This window comes from Brachypodium distachyon, chromosome 1 (genome assembly GCF_000005505.3).
Source record: "Brachypodium distachyon strain Bd21 chromosome 1, Brachypodium_distachyon_v3.0, whole genome shotgun sequence".
Classification (NCBI taxonomy): domain Eukaryota; kingdom Viridiplantae; phylum Streptophyta; class Magnoliopsida; order Poales; family Poaceae; genus Brachypodium; species Brachypodium distachyon.
In genome coordinates, this window is record NC_016131.3 from 45195113 (window position 1) to 45216983 (window position 21871).

The 21871-nt window shown below is 43.1% G+C and overlaps 2 protein-coding genes across 11 annotated transcripts; one reads left to right on the forward strand and one right to left on the reverse strand.

The window, feature by feature from the left end:
• The first annotated feature begins 5841 nt into the window (after nucleotides 1–5841).
• LOC104581617 lies at nucleotides 5842–11696 on the forward strand. 10 transcript variants are annotated; one of them, XM_024454829.1, is made up of 4 exons: nucleotides 5842–6294; nucleotides 6372–6435; nucleotides 6646–6783; nucleotides 9315–11696. In XM_024454829.1, exon 4 carries the CDS (start codon nucleotides 9872–9874, stop codon nucleotides 10418–10420), a length of 549 nt encoding a protein of 182 aa, XP_024310597.1. In that variant the 5' UTR covers nucleotides 5842–6294; nucleotides 6372–6435; nucleotides 6646–6783; nucleotides 9315–9871; the 3' UTR covers nucleotides 10421–11696. The 10 variants fall into 10 exon arrangements, 6 of the variants coding, with proteins under 6 accessions (XP_024310597.1, XP_024310600.1, XP_024310595.1 ...); XM_024454827.1 differs by having other exon boundaries at nucleotides 5845–6294; nucleotides 6646–6763; XM_024454823.1 differs by having other exon boundaries at nucleotides 5847–6294; nucleotides 6372–6523.
• A 560-nt stretch (nucleotides 11697–12256) lies between these two features.
• On the reverse strand, nucleotides 12257–21488 carry LOC100836212 (G-protein coupled receptor 1). The gene is made up of 10 exons (XM_024458098.1): nucleotides 21290–21488; nucleotides 18779–19125; nucleotides 17916–17947; nucleotides 17384–17553; nucleotides 14600–14694; nucleotides 13964–14065; nucleotides 13776–13832; nucleotides 13408–13551; nucleotides 12877–12947; nucleotides 12257–12747 (listed from the first exon to the last, which is right to left on the reverse strand). The coding sequence occupies exons 1-10, from the start codon at nucleotides 21486–21488 to the stop codon at nucleotides 12618–12620; spliced, it is 1347 nt and encodes a 448-aa protein (XP_024313866.1). The 3' UTR covers nucleotides 12257–12617.
• Between the last annotated feature and the right edge of the window lie 383 nt (nucleotides 21489–21871).

The window sequence follows — 21871 nt, forward strand, 5'->3', positions numbered from 1 at the left end:
TGTGGTCCATTTCATTTTCTTTTCTTTTTTTCGAAACGGACATGCAGTCCATTTTCGTACATGTGTATCTCTATATATGTATTTCCAGTCTATTCTTGGAGGAATATTTTCCAGTCCAATTGTTCCCGGAGGAAAGACAACCAGAATGTCCACGTCTCGTGTAGTGTTTCCTCTTTTTTTTGTGAGAAATGTGTAATGTTCCACGTCACGTGGTGTAGAGATTTTTTACGGGCGGAGACCCTAACACCCACTCCTAAGAGCTTTGCCCACCTACGCTACTTGGTATACCACACTCACTAGAAGGGAACCCAAAACTTTATTTACTCTCTAATATTGGTACAACACTCCTTTAGTTGCTACCTTATTACTACACAACCATACTACCTTTTCTTAGTAGCTCACACTCTTCTTAGTGTGTTACACTACTTGTTGTGGTGTTTGTGGTTGTGGTACAACTCATGGGGAGGGGGATCATCCTTATTTATAATTCTACAAGAGCATGTGGTGCATCCTAGTACAATTCTCTAGAATACTCTACATGTACCCTATTTCTAGAGAATTCTCACTTATTCATGAAACTTACCCTAGGACCTTTCATGGTCAATAGCAATCCTCTTGAAGCAACCTCTCAAGTCTTTTAGAATATTCCAATCTTCTCATATTCACTAGAAAGCTCCTTGTAAATATCTTCTCCTTTAATAATCCAAAGTATTTTAGTATCTTCTCGATTATGCATAGTTAATTCTCATCATTCTCTAATTATCCAGAGTATTCCGGAACATTCTCAAGTATGCATTGCTATTTCTCAACACGTAGCAATGATTTTTTTTCTTCCGACGTGGCCTAGCCTTTCTTTTTCCTTATCCCCCACGGTGCTATGTACTCTTTCCATTTCAAAACACAACTCATATAGATTTTTCTCATTTGTTCCAAAATACACCTCATTTTTCTCTTGAAATTCGCACCCGGCCAATAACTATTCACATCCATTTATTATTAATCCAATATGAGTGCTCAGATACTACAAACGAGAGCTGCTTTGATCCAAATACACAGATATATATAAGTTGTGTTTTGGAATGGAGGGATTACACGCATGACTCGTCGTCTTGATGCATGCATGCCCACCTCGATTGTAAACAAAGCTCCTGGGGCGTCACCTCCATCGTGGATCGTCCGCGTTGCGCGCGCGCACAATGATGAGCATTTTACGGATCGATGCCTATAAATACGAGGGCAGGTAAGTTCCTTGGGCAAAGCAGAAACAAAAAAGGAGAATCCTCGACAGCCTGCGTGAAGAATCGCGCCCATCTGCAGGCCGGTTAATTAATTAATTTACCGCATCTGTCCCGGCCGAGACGCCGAGTGCACAACAATCCGCGTAGCTTCCTGCATCGAGTCTTAAAATATCGACCGGTTAGGGGCTACACCGAAAGTCGGATCATTCCTCATCCTCGGTGCCATGCATCCCTGCCCGAGACCTCGATCAACTATCAGGTCGACCCCGTACAATCACCTAACATCGATATGAGGAGGTCGCACTAGACACAACCGGTTGAGCTAATCCTCAACGTGGGCCATCTGCTCACGCTTCAGAATGAGCCGTCACCATCTTCCATCAACCGATCTTCAGGACAAGGATCGAAGCAATGCAACTTGCCAGGCCTGGCATCGACGGGCACATGTTCCAAAACGATGCTCCCAAGAGGGAGAACGGCACCGAAAATGTTGCCATCGTCCGATCTGGGAGACCTAGATCTAGGGTTTTTTCCGAAACATCTAGGCGGGAGGTGGGAGAGCGCAGCGACGACCGGCCCCTTCAACAAGGTAACGACGTCCGCGGGCGCCGCAATCGTCAGCCCCATCGGAACCACGCTTCCATATCCGCCGCAAGGACGAAAAAGACACGCCATCAGGGAGGATCCGCCCACAGTCCCAGCCACCGGAGCCCGCGCCGCCGCTGGAAAGATGCCGCATGCCACCACGCATGGAACGATGCCGAGAAAGAGCCACCCCTACGGGCTGACGCGAGCAAGAGGAGAGGATGGTCCTATCTGCGTGCTGGTGTGATCGTCCTTCTTTTCGCTTGACCTTGACATTTTGAGGCACACATTCATGTTCATGGCTCCTTGTCCGCACGCAGGCTGAAGTGTGTGAGAGAGAGAGCGAGGAAGCGACTAGAAGCAGAGAATAGGCCAGCGTGAAAAAACGGACGGAGCTCGTGCCTGTGCCAAAGTTTTTTGGAGCGGCACTGCGGCAGCAGCAAACAAAGATAGGCCAGAGCAGGACTGCAGCTTTTTTTTTTCTGAAAGAAAAGCTTTCGGGTCCTTCTGTAAAAAGAAAAGCTCTTGGGCAACATAACTTCTAGCACACGTACTGGCTGTTGAGACTTGCGTCAACGTTTTTTACTACTCCATCGATATTGGACTCGAATGATTGCTCTCGCAGCTCGCGTATGTGGTTGCGGTACAGGGGACGATCGACGATGCCAAAGAACAAGTGTAAAAGCGAGCAACGTTTTTAAAGTTTTGGACAAAACTAATTATAACTAAGGAACCAAGGATAGAGAATTTTTTTTTCCTATTATCATTTGTTTCTGGCATCGTATTTATTCGCAAACAAAATTTTCTTTCTGCGGCGGAGAATCGCCTGATATCACTAACGGGTCGTACAGTCCGATCTCTGTTGTGCACAGTGGAAAAGACGTGCGTGAAATGACCCTGTCCTCACAGCTGTTGTTTTGCTGGCCGGGCCACAACTCGATACATGCGTGTAGTTTCCGGGCGTGGCTGCCACGATACATAAACATTAGATCTCAAAATATTGCCCTGACTTATGTGAGGTTTGTTTCAGCTAGTTTCAGAGCAATGCTTTTCTTTGGAGTAATTAAGGCCTAACTTTTATGTCTTGAGATCGTACATATGCATACTGTCTAGATTAGATATGGCTTGCCTCTAACTAAGAGAAAACCTCACCTGATTCTCGGCCGGCAGCATGGTTAGGGACAACGTCGAACGACGCATCGTTGGACTAGGGCCTCGAAAAGAATTAAGTATCTGTCTACCCATCGTGGAATATACGGAGTATAGAGAGAATACACATATCCTTGAGTGAGAATGTATATATAGAGAGAAAACACATATTTCTGGGAGAGGATGGATATATATAAATAGAGAGAGAGAAACGAAATTAAATAGGAACAGAAAACACATATTCGTGAGAGAGAATGGATATGTATATATAGAAAGAGAAAACACATACTCTTGAGAGAGAATGGATATATACGGAGAGAAAAAAAACATATTTTTGAGAGAAAATATGTGTATATATACAGAGAGAAAATATATATTCTTATATTCTTGACAGAGATTGGATCTGTTGGGAGCAATTATATCTGGGGTGACATTATTTTTACAATTCTTTGAATGCATCTGATTGGAACAATTCAGATCTGGAAGAAACATTGTCTTTACATCTAGTGTAACGGTGGATCGAATAATGCAAAATTGGGAACGGTGGATCGAATAGTGTAAAGGCATGGACACAGGCTGTAGAACTCGTAGGCCTCCTTACAGTACGGGAACAGTGCTCGTTTGTTTCTCACTGCATCTACAGGAGCTCAAACAGTTCCTTGCCGCCTGCTTACGGTAGGTCAGACGGCCGGCGTTTGATGGTGTCACGGCCACCATCACCAGACAGCATCGGACGGCTGAAACTCTTGTTTGTGGAGGGCCAGCATAGCTGGAGCAGTGTGCTGGGGAGTAAAAAATCCATGCTAAAAAAAGGGTCAAACTTGTCATATCTGTACAAACAGAGGATAAAATGTGGCTGAAATTTTAATATGGGATAAAATATGAAATTCACATATCTCTAAGCGGGACCCATCTTCAGGACCTATTATCATAAAATGGTGTAGTATATTTAGAGGCAATTTCATCTCTAAACTGAAATCTCACATACAAATATAATGTATATGGTGTCTCGCACTTGGCATCTTCTCTCACTGTCTTACTCTATTGGAGTTCTTTTGTTTAGAGGATGCCTCCAAACAAAGAGACTTATTTTACCTATGAAACTTTTAAAGTTTGTCACTAATTATTGGAGGGTTTATAAAAATAGTTTTTTTTTTCAAAGACTACGAAAATGTTGTAACTTCAATGAGGGGAAGAACGAGATTCAGTGAACGCATGGCAGCCGCAGATCCAGCCTGGTGTTTGGGTGGGGCATGCCAAGTCCAATAGTTTTTTGAATCCTTTTTTATTAAAAAAGTAAAGAAGAAAAATATATATAACGACAGTGTATTTGCTCCAGCCAAAATATTTCTCCGGCACCGCCTCTCGTTTTTCAGCGATGAGTTTTTCCTTAATCACCACGGCTTGAGGAACCCAAACACTCGCGGTCGTTCGTGTCCCGTAATGCGGATAGATCTGCTGATCTGCTCCACGCATGGCTGGTTGTCTTGATGCGAGGGCGTCCAACACGAGCTTTTCGTGGGTCCTTGGCCGGGCATATATTTGCTCACCTCCATCGTAAACGAAGCTTCCTGGGGCCTCACCTCACCTCCGTCGTAGATCGCCCGCCTTATTCGCGCGCGCGGGACAAGGAACGGATAATTTCATTGGACAAAACAGAAACAATAAAAAAATCGAGACCCGCGTGAAGAATCGCGTCCACAGGCACAAGCCGGTTAATTAATTGATCGCATCTGTCCCCGCCAAGTGCACAACAATCCGCATCGGGTCGTCTTAAAATATCGTCCGTGTTGGGGGCTGCACCGAAAGTCGGATCCTTCCTCGCTCGGTGCCATGCATCCCTGCCCGAGACCTCGATCAGGTCGATCAGAAGAAACACACACAAAAATAATGCGCCAAAAGCAAAGAAAACACAACTCTCCATCGCGGCATTCGTTTCCTCGGACAGCCCTTCGTTGCCTCGTCGTTGATACTAGTGTGGATGAGCCCCCATGAGCCGAAGTCCTCAACCAATGCGTGCAGCAGGCAGCCTCTTTCGTGCCCACCTCTGCGCCCGGGCGCTCTCCTCGCGTTGCACCGGAGACCGGACGCTGTGCCCGGACATATATCTTTCCACCAACATATGCTCTCCGGGGCGCTCTCGACCATATGCAAGTGGGTCACAGTAATGGGCTCTTTGGATTTGGATTGCATGATTTTTGAAGGAAAAATAGAGAATTCCAATCCTAAGGAATAATTCCTATAGATGTTATTTGGATTGTAGCATTTGCACCAAAGGAATCTCATAGGATAGGAATTTGTCCTAAAAAAATTGGAGGAATTCAAGAATTAGGTCTAACCTCTTTGAGACTTTCCTTTGAAAGTTCCAATGCATCTTCTCTCTATCTTTCTCCTTTCTTACTCCATCTAATCTTAAAATTCCTATACTTTTTCTAGGGAACATCCAAACACTCTTTACAAACAATTCCTATGTTTTGAATCCATATAGTATTCAAGATGTCATGCCATTTCAATCCTTTGATCCAAAGAGACCCTAAATTGTGTCCATCCCGGTCCGTACATAACCACACCCCCATAATCTAGCCAAGGTCCATTGAAAGATACTACCATTTCCCTAGCGGAGGAATCCAAAATTCCAGATGGGATCTAGGATTATGGGGCTGTTTGGTTTGAGCCCAAAATTGCCATACCAAAAATTTGGCTAGCCAAATAATTGGTGATGGTTTTGTTAGCCCATGAGTTGCCAAACTTAGACAAAAATGTTGAACTAAAATTGGCTATAAAACATTGCTAGTGCACAACCGCCTGGTTTTTTTTTTTAAACTCAGGCGATTTGTGCACCGTTGGATGTGCGCTTCAAGAGTGGTGAAAATTTTGCCTCTCTCTTTCCTCTTCTGTGTCCAACTGCTCTTCTTCTCGCACATTCTTCCCGACCTGAGCAGACGAGAGGGCGTGGGGGTGGGGATGGGGGGCTCGGCGGCGTCTGTCCCCAGTCCCCACGTCCGGTGAGGCGCGCCATCCCCGTCCGGTGAGCTCGCGCCGCAGTGGGCGGCTTCTGTCCCCGCGTCCGATGAGGGGCGTTGTCCCCGTCCGGTGAGGTCACGCGGCGGTGGGTTAGGTGGCTTCTGTCCCCGACTCCCCGTCCGGTGAGGGTGAGGTCCTGTCGCTCATCTTCCTCTAATCACGGCCGCTCCTCGCGCGTAGCACACGTCTCTGTCCGGCTGTCCCGCGGCGCGGGGTCGGCGTCGTCACGACCGGCCAGCCGCGCTCCACCTCCACGGCCACGACGCGGACGAGCTAAGGAGTTTTGGGAGAGTCCGAGGTGCTTCTTCATGTGTTCTTCACGACGTTTCTATGTGCTTTGCTCGCGTTTCACCAGTGCTTTCCCCTCGTGGACAGAGGAGAGGTCAGGCGATTTCGGCAGCGGCGAACTCGTCGGAGGCCAAGGCGGCAGCTCCGCGTGGTGAGTTTGCTCGGCCTCGTTGAATCCATACGGAGCGCTTACTCACGAGGCTGATTTTTTGCTCGTTTCATCACCGGTGTGTGGTGAGGTATTTTCTGCTGCCTGTTCGTTTTGGGTTCTCCTGGAATCCCCTGTCAGCTAGTTCATGGCAGAGCATGCTCGGGCTGCTCTTGTGAGTTTTGATTTCCGTACCCTTGTTCCTTGTCTCAGCCGCATCTATTTGGGAGCGGATTTGGTTCAGCTTGGGCTGGTCTGGTGAGCAAGTACTAGAACAAGAGTTTGTTCACTGTTGCGGTTCAGCTGCGAGGGGGCAGAGGAATTCGTATAGGTATTCCTCTCATTTTTGTGGTACGAAAGTGCGTCCTGACATGCTGATGGATTCATATTTGATTCTAGTTGTATGGATCATTGGGGTGGTAGTGGTGTATTCTGAAATTTTCATTCCAAGTGCGTGGTTAGTTCTGCAGACACATGTCTTTTGTTTCCAGATTACTTTTACAGATAATTTGTTTTAGTCTGTTGTTCAGAAGGCAACCTTTTTTGGCCCTCAAATTACATGATTGTGTGTTTGTGTATAATTATAGCTTCTAGTTAGTGGCATGAGAACATATCAATGTAGGATTGCATTTTGTGTTCAATGGTCTAGTTCCCCCAAATAGTGCAATTCTGTAGCTTATGCAAACCTGGCACCAACGCCTTACTTTGCCACTTTTTGCTATCACTTATGGGTGTATTTTTTGTAGCTTGTGCTTACTGCAACCAGTAGTTTTTGCACGCCCGCATCAACTAGATTTGTAATCCTAGCTGCTAGATAATGCAAATCTGTCCAACCGCCTTTTGTGTGTTCTTTTTGTCGTTTGATAGCTTGTAAAATTTAACTTGTTGTTTGGCTCGATTGTACTAACAGAGCCATGTACTTTTGTTTGTAATTATAGCTTTTAGTTACTGAATCAGGTGCTTTTGCATGTTTTTGGGATGATGCATTTCTAGACCCAAGCTAGTGCAATCCTGTGTCTAGCTTCTGTGTTTCTGAATTCATTCCAAGTGAACCTTTCTTAATTAGGCATTCTGTATTTTTATGGGTGTAATTATAGCTTTTAGTCACTGTAATCGGGTACTTTTGCACTAGGCAGGAACCAAAATTGCGTGTTTTTGGGATGAAGCCAACCTGCTCATAATTTTCATGTTTTTGAGCGAACTCTTTTGATTGAGTGCAAGTATAGCTTTGTAGCTATTGCAATCAGTAATTTTTGCACGCCGCACCAACTAGATTTGCATTCGCAAAAATGGTGTAATCCTAGCTGGCAGATAATGCAATGCCATAGCCTTCGCAAATCTGCCCAAGCGCCTTTTTTTGTGTGGACCTTTTGTTGTTGGGTAGCTTGTAATTTTTATCTTGTTGTGTTGGGCTCGATTGTACTAACAGAGGCATCACTAATTTTTTTTTTTCAGTACCTATGTAGTTTCTGAATTCATTCCAACGGAACCTTTTTACTAACTAGGCATTCTGTTTTTTTATGGGTGTAACTATAGCTTTTAGTTACTGCAATCAGGTTCTTTTGCACTAGGCAGCAACCAAATTTGCATGATTTTGGGATGATGCATTTCTAGACCCAAGCTAGTGCAATCCAGTAAGTTTTTAAATGAGCTTCCAATGTCTTTTTTGTAAATTTTCATGACTTTGAATGGGTTCCAAAATTTTGTAAGCCAACCTGCTCATAATTATCATGTTTTTTGAGCGAACCTTTTTGATTGAGTGCAAGTATAGCTTGTAGCTGTTTGCAATCAGGCATTTTCGCACCACACGGAACTATTAGTTGCATGTTTTTTAGATGGCGCAATTGCAGCTTCCACCTATCGCAATCTCGCAGCACATTTGAGCTGTTCTGAATCCAGATGCTAGTGTGTTTTAGTCTCTTTGTATGGCTGCAATAACAACCTCTAGTTGTTGCAATCAGGAGTTTTTGCACTAACTAGAAGATATAATTGCATGACCTGGGATGGTGAAATTCTATATATGAGGCAGTGCAATCTTTTCTAGTCTATGCAATGCATTTGCAGTTAATGCCTCAAGTGTTTGGATGTTGCTACCAGTTAAATTATCATCAGCAAGAACCCCTTGATTGTGTTGTCCTTTTTTTAGTTACTAACTTCCATGTCTTGATTTTCAGATTTTGTAAGCCAACCTGCTCATAATTATCATGTTTTTGAGTGTACCCTTTTGATTGAGTACAACTATAGCTTTTAGCTGTTGCAATCAGTCACTTTTTGCACCACACAGAACTATTAATTGCATGTTTTTTTAGATGGCGCAATTGCAGCTTCCTCCTAGCGCAATCCCGCAGCTCACGTGACTTGTCATGATGCGATGTAACTGCGTGTTTCCAGCAGCTAGCAGCTAGTTATCTGTAAAAAATTTTTGGTTTTCTGACATTTTGTATGGAGACAATTATAACCTCTAGTTGTTGCAATCAGGACTTTTTGCACTGCTCCTGCTACCACAATTGCATGATCTGGCATTGTTCAATTCTAGATATGAGCTAGTGCAATCATGTTGATATAGCTCCCATGTGCCCAGCTATAAGTTGTTCTAGTTGTTCATGTATTTTCTACAGAAGGAAACCCTTTTTTTGTTTCTTTCGCTATTCTTTTGCCCCGTTTTGAATGGGTGTATTCATACCATCTAGTTATTGCAATCACGTGTTTCTTGCAATACGTAGCAAATAGGATTGCATGATCTGGGACGGTGCAATTAAAGTTTCGAATGACTGCAATCTCGAAAGGGATGGGGTGATATCTATTTTAGTTGATATTAAAAATGTTCTGATCTTAAATGTATCAGTGTGTTTTCATTTGATAGTAATGGTTTTTTTTTCCAGAAATTTCAAGAACCAATTACATCTGCTCTTAGGACAGATAAAAAGGTCAAATGCTTGTTTATGTGAGGTCAACTTGTCGCAAGGTTTTGGGCCCCTGAATTTTTCTTATCATCTGCTGTACTTGCGCCCTGTCATTTGAACCTTCTCCTTGCTAAAATCCTGAACAGAATCACGAGACATGTTCCGGACCCCTTTTTGTGCTATGTGACTGTCTGTTGTTGTCGTGTTTTTCATATTTTTTAAGCTGCGAGCTGCTATGCACTTTCATGTTTTAAGCTGTTTTGGTGTCTGAGTTGGGCATAACAAAATTTGACTGTTTTGGCGTTCAAAAGCAGGCGCCTGTTCCGAGGGAACAAAACAGGCGACTGATTTTACACAACAAAACAGGCGACTGAAAACATCTACAGAAACAGGCGACTACTTTTTGTAACAAAACAGGCGATTACCCAATAGATAGACCCATAAAACATTGGCTAAGCCAAATATAGATAGACCCATAAAACATTGGCTAAGCCAAATATTTGGACACCATCCAAACAAACACCAAATCTTGGTCAATGAAAAAGAAATTGGGTTGGTATTTCCGTCTCGTTGTTAATTGCAGCTGCTCGATCCAGTCCCCCATCTTTCCACAAAGATTCTCCCTGCTCCCCGATTCCACTCCACCAGCGCCGGCTGCTGCTTCAGTCCCAATCCCAATGCCGAGCTCGACCCGCGGCGCACGACGACCGATGGCTGCTTCCGTCTCGGAGCTGGCCGTGCTGGCGTTCCACATCGCCGACGGCTGCGCCCGGATCCTGGTCCCGATGCTCTGCTTCCTGGGCGGGCCAGCTTCTTCCCCGCGCAGCCCCGCCCTCGAGAAGGCCGCCGTGGCCCTCCTCCTCGTCCTCCCGATGGCCTTCATCGCCGGCGTCTTCCTGGCGCACTTCGCCGGCATCATCCTCGCCTACCTCCACCTGGCCGTCGTCCCGGCGCCGGCGGCCGCGTCCTCCGTGGATCCGGTGGAGGCGCGGTTCGGCGTCCTGCTCTTCGCGCTCGTCTCCGCGTGGCTTCTCCTCATCTCCGCCCCGTTCGCCGCCTTCTCCTTCCTTCCTCAGCTCCGGTAGCCGGTAAGCGAAGGATTGGGCCAGGGGGCTCAGCCGGGATTAGGAACTCTGGCTCAATCCCCATTCGCCCCAAACCGAGAGAGAGACGGGGAACGAAAGGTATACCGTAGCACTATATATATGAGTGAAAAATAATCTGTAGATGTGCCAATAATAGTACTCTGGGGATGGATGTTTCCGCAAAAGCGGAGGAATCCCGATCTAGTGTTCTGGGCCATGGATGATGGCCGGCGGCGCAGCTGAGACAAGCAAAGAGTTCGTGAGGGCTTCTGCAAGTGTCAAGATCGAGGTGTTGTACTCATGTGCTCTGTCTCTGTCTCTAGCAACCAGTAGATTCAGACAACAGTTATGCTCCGGCGAGGGACCGAAGGACCACGGACATGTGGACCACTCCTCCACGCCGACGAGTTTCCCCGACAAGCCCATTTTCCAACTCGGCTTGTTGTAAGTGACGAAGCAATCAGGTAGACCTGCTGAAGTACTGTTAGCCCAAGTTTATTCCAGTGTAAATTTCTCTCGCTCAAGCATGGCCATAAGGCAAAAAGGTGACCTTATGGTCTACCTTATACATCGTGACAGTTGGCCGTAAGCCAAAAAACTTATGAGTTGGCCATAAGCAAGCTTGTGGCTAGTCATAAGGAATAAAGTATAGTATTTCTATTCTTTTGTCTTTCTTGTTTCTATGAGTGACATGTAGATCCATGTAGGACCCACTTTATGGATTATGTGACCACATACATTGTGCACATTGCCATAAGCTTTTGCTTTAATTTGTGGGTCCTAACTTATGGTCAAATTGTCCACAAACACTGGTGACTAATCTGGGACATCGAGTTTTCTGCAATTTTTTTAACGATAAACAGTTGTGCTTCTGGCACGAACAGACTTGATCCAAACACGCTGGGCCAGGAATTAATCCCAATCCGAATGACGGGGTTTGTGAAGTTGTACGGAGTACTAAAAACCCTGCATAGTATAACGACAAACCTAGCATTTTTTATGCTGAAAAGGGAACTGTGGAAGCACCTGGTTTAGGAAATTAAATTCGCCTCCGAGAAGCAGAGTACTACCACTGGTCCCGCTGACGCCCACTGTGATCAGCGCCACTGTGATGGTCAAACTAAGAGTACTGCATCTAATTAGGTTTGTATTAAACGATAAAGACAGCGCTAGAACTCGCCAGCGTTTTTAATACTGTAGTTGTGTATGCTTTTACAAGATATATGTGCAATGCACTGTAATTTCCCCGTTTGAAATGGATGCATAGTTTTTATCATTTTACGGGGTGACCAGTATTTGAACTAGTACGTGTTAATAACAGCATTGCTCGTGCTAGACGTTAATTACTGTCGGATGGTACGAGTACATGCTAAATGTACCTGTGTTTGCTATGCTAATGCTACTCATCTTCACCTGAGTTTGTTGCTCTCACCCACAGCTTCAGCCGACATGGGCTCAAACCAAATGTACGGAAAAACTCTCTCTCCCTTTCCATCAAAATCTCTCTCCTCCTCTCTCCCTGAAAGACGAAAAGACAAAAACGAGCCTGCTTGTTTGATATCTTTACACTATCTGAGTTGTTGGTGGTCGGGGTTCATTCCAACAAGACCACCTCTTAAAGGCTACAGGATGATCTAATTGACATTCATTCTATACATATCATGATCTTTTGACTATGCTTGATTGGTTTTCATCACTTTCAAGAATAATTGTATTTTTCAAAAATAATATTTTGACATAATTCTTATTTATCAAAAATTTTAAAAATATGAGCGACACATATTTAAACAACTCATGCATAACACAAATTCTTAATTTCATAGCAGAGCACGGACATTTAACCAGTAAGATGAAATTACCCACACTGTAATTAGAAGATGCCAGTTTACAAGAGTCTAAGGTGTACAGTACATAGCATGTAAGCGATTAGACTAAGACTTCAGGAAGTACAACAGAGGGAGGGGAAGAACGACAATCTCACAAACTTATCTACAGGCTACAGATGAACATGAGTATCTAACCCACTGTTGGCTATCTCCTAACCTCTTATGTACCGGGAACAACGGAATTTGCCAAATGGTCAATACTAAGCACTAAGCGTCTGCCACTACAGTGATGTAAATGATACACTAATACACCATTTTCCAAAAAAAAAGGGCCCAAAAGATATGAACAAACACAGGAAGCTAGAAAACTCCTAGGTATTACTGGCAGCATTATTGTTTCTGTTATTACTCTCAACAATAAGAGAAGTCAATTCATTTTCTTGTTGACTTCTCAATCTTGAAAGAGTAGGAAGGCTCCTTTTAACACTCTCCGGTAGAAACCTGGACAATATTTGAAACAAATCCTTAATGACTACCAACTACAACCAGAACAGTGCATGGTAAATAGAGAAAGTGCAGGACTGAACAAACATATGGTTGTGAAAAGTTGGTCCACAAAATGTAACTCACGTGTCAATTCTTTCTGCAATTGCTCTGCGCACTGAAGAGTTGAGCCCGTAAGCAATGGAATTAAAAAGGCCCTAAAAATGTCGGAGAACATTAGAGTCTAGGATATAACAGAGAATATAACACATGATAGAAAATATAAGAAATGTGTCTGTACATAATATCACATGGACGCATTGGAACAGTATGATTACAGCAAATACAACTACAAGAAGCACGCCTGTTCTGATGGTGGAGTTTATCCTAATCAGTTAAACTAATTTCAAATCAGTTGCATGGTCTCCTTCAAAGAAAAAATGTTGGAACAAGCGGTCCCATCATTTGAAATGAAAAATATATAATGTGAATTGGTTTAGTATCTCTACTAAGTGTTTGTAACTTTGCATCATAAGAGTTTAGTAGCATCTAGATTCTAGACTAGGACAAACATCATGTCAATTGGTTCAGTATCTCTAGGAAGAGTCTGTAACTTTGCATTATAACAGTTCAGTAGCATCAAGTTTAGGATGGAAGACAATAACATCGAATACTCACCATAAGTCCAGCAAAGCCGACATCAAGAATGGACAGCCAAAATATCTTGTGGCCTGGATTAGCAAAGTCATACAGACGGTTGATTGTTGCAAAAGCCCATGAACCTATCAAAATCAGAGGGTAATAACCCCATCGATTAAATGCCTGCAAAATCAGAGTGTATAAAGCTGATTAAAGACACGTCAAAGTAACATGATAAATAAGTAGATTACAGATAACGACGACATGTTCCTATGATCAGCTTTTTGAAAGGAAATATGCCTATGATCAGTTATGAAGTTTTATCGGTTAATGTCCAAGCCAAGAAGTAAAAAACATAAGAGCATATGGACTAACAATGTCGAAGGGTTTGTACATAATGCTTATACCTTTTTGTCTGCCCTCATGTCAGATTGAATAGATCGGTCACTTATGCCAACAGCCATCTACAAAGTAACATCAAAATTCAGAAGATGAGGCAAAATGAGTAGTATCTACCAGCTCCTAGAATAGAAGCCTCGGTCACCCTCAATATACAAGGAAAAACAGTTTAACATAACGTGTGCCGTGTGCATACCCGTGTCGCGTTGTTCAGCATGCGGTTTACTTGATAGTATGTAAACCCATTGTAGAGAATGGCACCCCAAAGTGGAAGATAAAAGGTTACCAAGTGTAAGATCTGCAGGTAAAAAGCATTCGAGTTAAGGAATTATTAAGAAGTTGATAGACTGACAACATTTCTGTTCTAAATGAATGGCCTAGGGAGGGTAAATTAATGGAAAGGAAGGCATAAATTGCGTGATAAAGAAAAGGAAAGGAAAAAAAGGCATCACAGAACAGAAAATCATGAAAGATAATAGAAAAAATATTTCTACAACTCAAAGAATCAAGTCTATACAAATCGATTGACAATATTGCCAAAATATCTCCGAAAACAGTCCAAGTAAGACACGTCAGCGGTCCATATATATTGTAATTATTGCTTATTAGTGCACAGCTGCTTGAATCGTTTTATAATAACTGGTATTGATGAAGTTCAAATGCTAAAATAAAACAGTATAATAAAGGAAGATAATTAGAACTATTTGGGCTGGTCTTAGAATCACTAGCAAGATAAGTAGGATAAACATGTATCTTAGTTTATGCAACAGGAGAGTCTATGATGGTATAAACAAATTTATAAGCTGACAACAAAAAGGAAAAGATGATGTACCTTTCCCGTGCTTCCCTGTTGGATCCAACACCAGGTACCTGGTCTTCCATTATCACTTCCTATTGAACGTAATACAGTGGTAGCTAGTGAAGTTCCTGAGGAAAACAAAAAAAAAAATAAAGACCTACAAAACTTGCCAACAGTACTAGGACACATGCACGACTTCCATACTAATAAAGCATTATAATGATGGTCTAATTTGAAAATGGATACACGTGATATAGTGATGCCATACATTTAAAACAAATCATACACATAAAACTGAGCTGGGATAAAAATATATAACAAATAGAAAATGTCTTGAGCACAGTGATCTTCTGCAACGAAATACACAGGGTGGTAAACTCAGAATCGTATTTACAGTCATATCAGGTCAGCAGATGCAATTAATTGTACTCTACACATTTATTCCCCCTTCATAATTTATAGGTCGTTTTAGGTTTTGAAGTTATCCCATAAAGAGGTCGTTTTAGCGATAATTAAGTTTGGCCCGTCTAATGTGGCTTGTGATAGTTGAAACCGTTGGATGTATTAGTGTTTTAACATTCACGCATGCACTGGCCCAGGGAAAATGGGAGTGCATGTGCGGCAAATTTTCCAGCTCGCGTGCACGCTGAAGCCGGCAGTTGTAACAGAATTAAGCCGACAGTTGTAAACGCACGCAGATCATTTATCACGAGAGGGAGCCCTATGCGGTCTACTGCGTTTTGAGCCGCAGAATTAGTGCCGCGCTCGGATAGTTTACACGCACCCAACAAGTCCTTGGTATCCGAAAAAGAAATCTAAACAACCTATACTGGGAAGGAGGGAGGACCATATAGGCAGGAGCACATGAACTGACAAATAAAATAAAAATAGTACTTGGCATAGAAGATAGACAAGGATGGAAAAGGCAACACAAAATTTTTGCCATAAGACAAAATTTCCTCATGTCCTTCCTTGAAATTCCTAAGGGAGTAATCAAGAGGATAGATTTCTTTAGGAAAAGATTGTTGTGGCAGGAAGAAGCTGGTACTAGGAAGATTCACTTGGTGAACTGGCCTACAGTTTGCCAGCCGAAAGACCAAGGGGGCCTGGGGATCACTGATCTAGAAATTATGAACTTTTGCTTGTTATGTAAATGGATTTGGAAACTGGAGAACTCCTCAGGTTTATGGCAGAAAATCTTGAGAAGGAAGTATTGCAAAGGCAAACTCTTTACTCAAGTTTCACCTAAACAAGGGGATTCACAGTTTTGGTCTGGCATTTTGCATGTTAGAGATGTCTTCCTTGGTTGTTGTAGGAGGCTGGTTGGTAATGGTAAACGAACTATGTTCTGGGTAGATGAATGGTGGGGGGAGAAACCCTTGGCCCTTCAATATCCCAGATTGTTTCGTCTTACTTTTAATGCTGATGTATCTGTACAGTGTTTTTACTGAAGGATGGGGTGTTATTAGATTCAGAAGGTCTTTGGTTGGGGAAACTCTCCGACAGTGGGAGGCTTTGAAAAATAGCTGTGAGCTAGTGGCTCTGGTTGATAGAAAGGATAAGCTGTTTTGGAAACTGGAAGCCCGGGGTAGATTTTCAGTTGGATCTTTGTATAGATCACTGAAACGTTCCCAGGTGCCCTTTCCCTATGGTTTTGTGTGGAAGGTCAAACTACCACTGAAGATTAAGATTTCGTTTGGCTAGTTAGTAAGGGTGGTAGTTTGACAAGAGATGTGTTACCTGCTCTTTGGCTCAATAGCAGGGGAGGAAAGGGAAGTGATCTTTGCCTATTCTGTGGCAGACGGGAATCCATTGATCACTTATTCTTTACCTGCTCTTTGGCTCAATATTTCTGGAGAGTTGCAAAAGTCTGCTTTAATTTTCATCGAACACCCTGCTCTGTACAGGACTTGCTAGATGTTTGGTTATTGCAGTTTAGCAGACGGGAAAGAAAGTTAGTTGTAGTTGGGGTGGCGGCAAGCATTTGGATCATTTGAAAAACTCGCAATGACGCTTGTTTTCGAAACAAATGGCCAGGTGATCCGTCGTCTGTTTTGTTTACTATTTGCTCCACGATTGATTACTGGGCTGGATTGCAGAAAGACGATTTGAAGGAGGTGCTTCGACAGTGTTCTCGGCGACTGTGGCGGGTCTCGGCTGAGGCATTCAACCGTTCGCAGGGGTGGGCGCCGACTGAATCTTGCCTTCGCTGGAGACTGCTTATGCTGAAGTTCCCTGCTGGGTGCTGCGAGTTGTAGGCTACTGTAGTTTAAACAGCTTCACTAGGGAGCTGTTTCCCCCTCTGGGTTGGCAGGCGTTCAGTTAGCTTTGCTGTTCACTCCAGCTTTTCCCTTAAGTTCGTTGGACCTGTGTTATGGATTATTTATGTAAGACTGAATCTGGTTTCCTTTAATGAAGCCGGGGGAATATCCTCTGTTATAAAAAAAATAAGACAAAAAAAGCACGATGCACTGCACATAACTATGTGGTCTAAACCTTTTCGTTTTGTTCAGCAAATTAACTACACATAGATAATATAGTATAAACTTGTGAAGTTCCCCAAAATGCAATCACTCCAAAGAATGCATTTTACTGGTGGCAAGTCGCTACACAACAAATCCTATGGTAGGTCACAAATTGGGAGTCGTGCCTACTCGGCATTTCACGAGTTATGAAAATGCAATAAAGAATACTCAATCTCGTCGTTAACTGAATTCAAAATAGAAAGATTCAGAATAAAAAAACAAAGAATTCAAAGTAAATATGTAAATTCCAAGAAAGGCAGAGGAGCGCCGAAGTGGTGAACAAGTTACATACCCCATACATACAGGTGGAAAATGAATCCAAATTCCTCAACATCAGTTTTGTGCTTGACGACTGTGCGGTGAAGAGTGAATGCTATAGTGGTTGTCCATAGAAAAGACGCCACACAGAAGAAGTGTGCACTGTAGTCATGCGCAAAGCAGTAGAATGTGTTTGCTGGGCCCCTGCAACATCAAAGACTAAACTATAACTGGGCTTGATCTGCCACAAACACATAACAGAAACACACTACTTAACAATCAGTATGCATGGAAAATAGCAGATCGAAAAAATAAGAGAGATGAATGAACAGTCTGATTTGTACTAAAAAAAGTGCTACAAATTCTGCTTTAGATTCCTCATTTGATATTGCTAAGGCAACATATGCATAATGCAAAGTTAAAAATGCAAATTATGCATGCTCAAATCTGTATTATTTTTTTCGGTGTTAGTAGCAAGGATAAATTAATATTCAGAAAGACAGGAAACAACAGTGTGCAGCAGAAAGTATAAATAAGATAATACAGACATTCAAACGGCAACTCACCCCATTATACTGAATAAGCTGCAAAGCATATCCTGCAATTCAAATGAGAATTATCAGAAACACTGAACCATACGGTAGCTAAAGCAATGACGAGAATGAACAAACCCTGCTTCAAATAATGCTTTCACTAGTATCAATTCAGAAAGGCAATTCATATTGTTAAGCACCTGGACTTGGCATGTATTTCATTTTTTCTAAGAAAGAAAATCCTGCATTCTATTTCAGAAATACTGAAATAGAGATAGGTAGCTTCTGCGATCCCATTATTTGCAATAACAAAAAAGTAGGGCCAGGGGGCATCGTGGTTTCCTCGCAAGTGAACAAGGACTACCTATTGGATGCTAGTTGACACATGTGAAAAACATCCTACGACTTAGCTACATTGAATTGGAGTGGCCCATGTGGGGATTACAACAGGCCATTCATATTATCTATGAAACAAGCGTTACCTTGAACAACAACTCAAACCGCATGAAAGTGCAAAACATGTGCAACCCAAACTTTTACTAAGGCTGCTGCAGCTATGAAATATCTGAAAAAATGAAGCACTTGTGGCCCCAACTGGTAGAAATAACCATCACGGGTGAAAATCCAACGCACATTTCTGAGGATCCCAGTCCTAGCTACTTCTGCACAAGATTCTCAACAGCTACTTCAGCTCGTAGCACAAAAAGTAAAGGATTCATGTGCTAACCTAATGACTCGAACCACCAAAATTGAGCAACTACAGACCAAACTACCAAACCACTGCTCGCAGATCACGCCACAAACCACAAATTCCGAAACACCCGCGCCAGATCATGCAATTGGCATCTTAAACCCCACAGACCAGAAACTAAAGCTCTCAGATCCGATCCTATTACCGCGAGGGCGAGGAAGTAGACGAGCTTGAAGGAGAACTTGCGGAGCTCTCGGAAGAGGAGGTAGCAGAGCACGATGAAGGAGGAGCCGGCGAGCGAGAGCGCCGCCGCGGTGGTTCCCACGGCGTCGAGGAGCTCCCGGTTCCTCAGGGACTGGCTCGCTGCCGCCGCCGCCGCCGCGGCCATCGCCGGCGATCTCTGCTGTGGTGGGAAGAGGGGGGAAGAGAGAAGTGGCGGAGCGGAATGGCTGGTGGAAGTCGTTGGCTTGTTGGGTTGGGTTGGGTTGGGAATTGGGACCAAGTGCCTTCGACACGAAGTTTGTTGCTTCCTTTCTTCTAGGTCTCGTATAGCTCCGAGAAAAGACTAGGCCTGATAACGGCCTATGAAAACGAGCCTTCTTAACGGCCCATGAAAATACAGTAGAAATTCTAAAAAGAAATACAGCAGGAGTAGACGGTTACTCAAGACCACCATATTTTTCTAAAAAAAAAAACACCCTCTAAAAAAAAGACCACCATATTTGAACCAAGATTTTATGACATCAGTGTTATACTCCCTCCGTCCTATATTAAGGGACTCAAATTTGTCTAAATATGAATGTATGTATATATTAAAATACATTTAGATACATGTAATATTTCAGCACTTAATATTGGATGGAGTGAGTAGATGAAATAGATACAACAGCAATCCGGCATAATATTGGTCCAAATTGCATTCCACACTATTGTAAAGCGCTTGTTTTCAACGCCAGATGACCTAAAATTTTGTAATTAAATTTGGTCCAAATGCAGTTTATTTTTTTGGTTTTTCGACATGTGCTGCCGTGTGACAGTTAATTATTTGGGGGACTTTGTGACTTTGTCCCCTGCCATTCAAATTTCATGCGCCTAAAATTTCCTTCAAGAAAAAAAGGTTTTCTAACGTATTTTGAGAACTCATTTAGTTCTTTTTTTTGGTAATTATCTCCATTTAATTCTGCATTTCAGAGGATCACCACTTCCGCGCTACTTATCAGCGACACTCACTACCACAAACCGATATATCCTTGTCGGGCGACTTCTATTCCTGTCGGCCTGCAGCCGGCCCACAGGAATATAAGTATTCCCTTTCAGTTTGCATGGCACACAGGAGAACAAAACATTTTCCTGTCAGTCGGCTCGAAACACACATCAAAAATATACTTGCTAAATACCCATGCGCTGCTATGGATAAAACAAATTAGACTACTCCCTATTAGACTAAAAGCACTATTACATATTAGTGCCACTGTCTATTTAATTCCAATTTTGGTGACAAACATTATCCACGTGTCAGTCTTTTGCAATAGGATTAATTTTTCTTTTCTTTTTTCCATTCTACCGAAATATGGCCGGGTTATGTTATCTACTGATAAATTTCATTGTTCGCATTAGAAAAAGAGGGGGAGTTTTCTTTTGACAATATAAAGAGGTGAGAAGGTTTTTTCTTTACAACAAAGTGAGGTGACGGACCGCCGCCACCACTTGGCTCTTTTATAAGAGTAAAGATATTCATGTAGAAGCCCACACACGGGGATGAACATATTTTTTTGTCGTGCAAGTGTACACCGACGGGAATATAAGCTCCTCCTATCGGTTTTTTCGTCGAGCTGACAGGGAAATCTTCTATTCCTGTCAGGATTTTTTTTCTGACCTACGAGAATATGTATTTTCCCGTGGGTTTGCGACCGACAGGAACAGGAATTGAAAATCTTATTGAATCTTTTGACTTACCAAATGAGCCCCAGATTAGGCGAGGCTGAGCAAGCATGTCACACCCTGACAAGCTTGGAATAAAAATATGAACATTAAATGTGCCATACCTTGCCTTGAATTGTTTAAGGTAAGTCGAACTTAGAGTTCATTTCTTCTATCCAATAACTCTCGACATATTTTTTTAGCATTGGATATAATATGACTTTGCTCTATATTGTATCATAAGAACCGCATAAAAGGTTCTAAATGTACTAAATGTAATTTTTATTTGATACCATTTGGACAAAATAATGTGTTTTTTATTATTCTTTTAACTATTTAATGGAAGTATAGTATGAAAGGATTACCAAAAATATTATTCCAATTTTTTTGAATCAATGTACTAGCAAGAATTGGTTTGATGTAGTCACATATATGAAATAATATCCTATCCTGTCTTTACAAAACAAGTGTAATATTTCATTTTGATTTTCTATTCCTGTGAGCATAGATGAAACGCAGAGGAATATATGTTTTCCTATCGGCTTCCTTCCCAAACCCACACAGGAAATAAATTCTTGTCAGGCAGTTGTGGGACCGACAGGGATAGTGAGTTTCGTGGCAAAATGTCATGCACTGCCGCATGCATTGTTTGAGCCCAGGCGAAACAAGTCCCTCCCGAGCCGTCTCAAATCCAAATGAAAAGATTTTTTTTAACCCAAGCGAAACAAGTATCTCTCCCTTACCCTAAATTCCCTCCCGAGCTGTCTCACACTCTCACTCCCCTGCCCCCACTCACTCCATAGCCACCGCCACTCCCCACATCGGCCCCGCCTCCTCCCTCCTACGGCGGCAGCGCCCGTGCCTCCGCTCTCCTCCGTCGTCCCTGCCTCCCCATCACGTCGGGCCCCGCCGCTGCCTCCCCAGTCCCCATCGTACCGCCCCCCGCCTCCCCATTGCACCGCCCTGCCTCTCCTCCCCCGACCCCGCCTCCCCATCGTTGCGCCCCCCGCCTGATCTCCTACCTCGGCATGTGCTCACACATCCGGCGCTCTCCACTCCCCTGCGTCCCGGAATGGAGCAACGGCATGGTGCAGTCCACCTCCTCCCCCACTTGTAAAATTTGGCTGTAAGTACTCCTCCTCCTCTTCTAAATTTTGTGTTATTTATACACACCAAGGATGGTTCTTGTACTGAAAATTAAGTTCAATTCCAATATTCGGACAGGAGCAAGGCAGCTGGACTAGGTTTTTCTCTAGTCAAGCAATTTGGGAAGGGGGACGATAGCCAACATCCGGACAGGAGTAAGTACTTATTATGAATCAAAGGGAGTATAATAAATTTACTTTCCGATCTACTTGGACAGTCAAAATATACCCTG

Coding starts and splice junctions, on each gene's coding strand:
- LOC104581617 (XM_024454829.1), top strand. CDS start 9,872: ATGAAAAAGAAATTGGGTTGGTATTTCCGTCTCGTTGTTAATTGCAGC.
- LOC100836212 (XM_024458098.1), bottom strand. CDS start 21,488: ATGGGGAGGCGGGGTCGGGGGAGGAGAGGCAGGGCGGTGCAATGGGGA. Junction 17,948..18,778: donor TCTACTTCCTCGCCCTCGCG/GTAATAGGATCG, acceptor TTTGAATTGCAG/GATATGCTTTGCAGCTTATT. Junction 14,695..17,383: donor TTTCCACCTGTATGTATGGG/GTATGTAACTTG, acceptor TGTTTTCCTCAG/GAACTTCACTAGCTACCACT.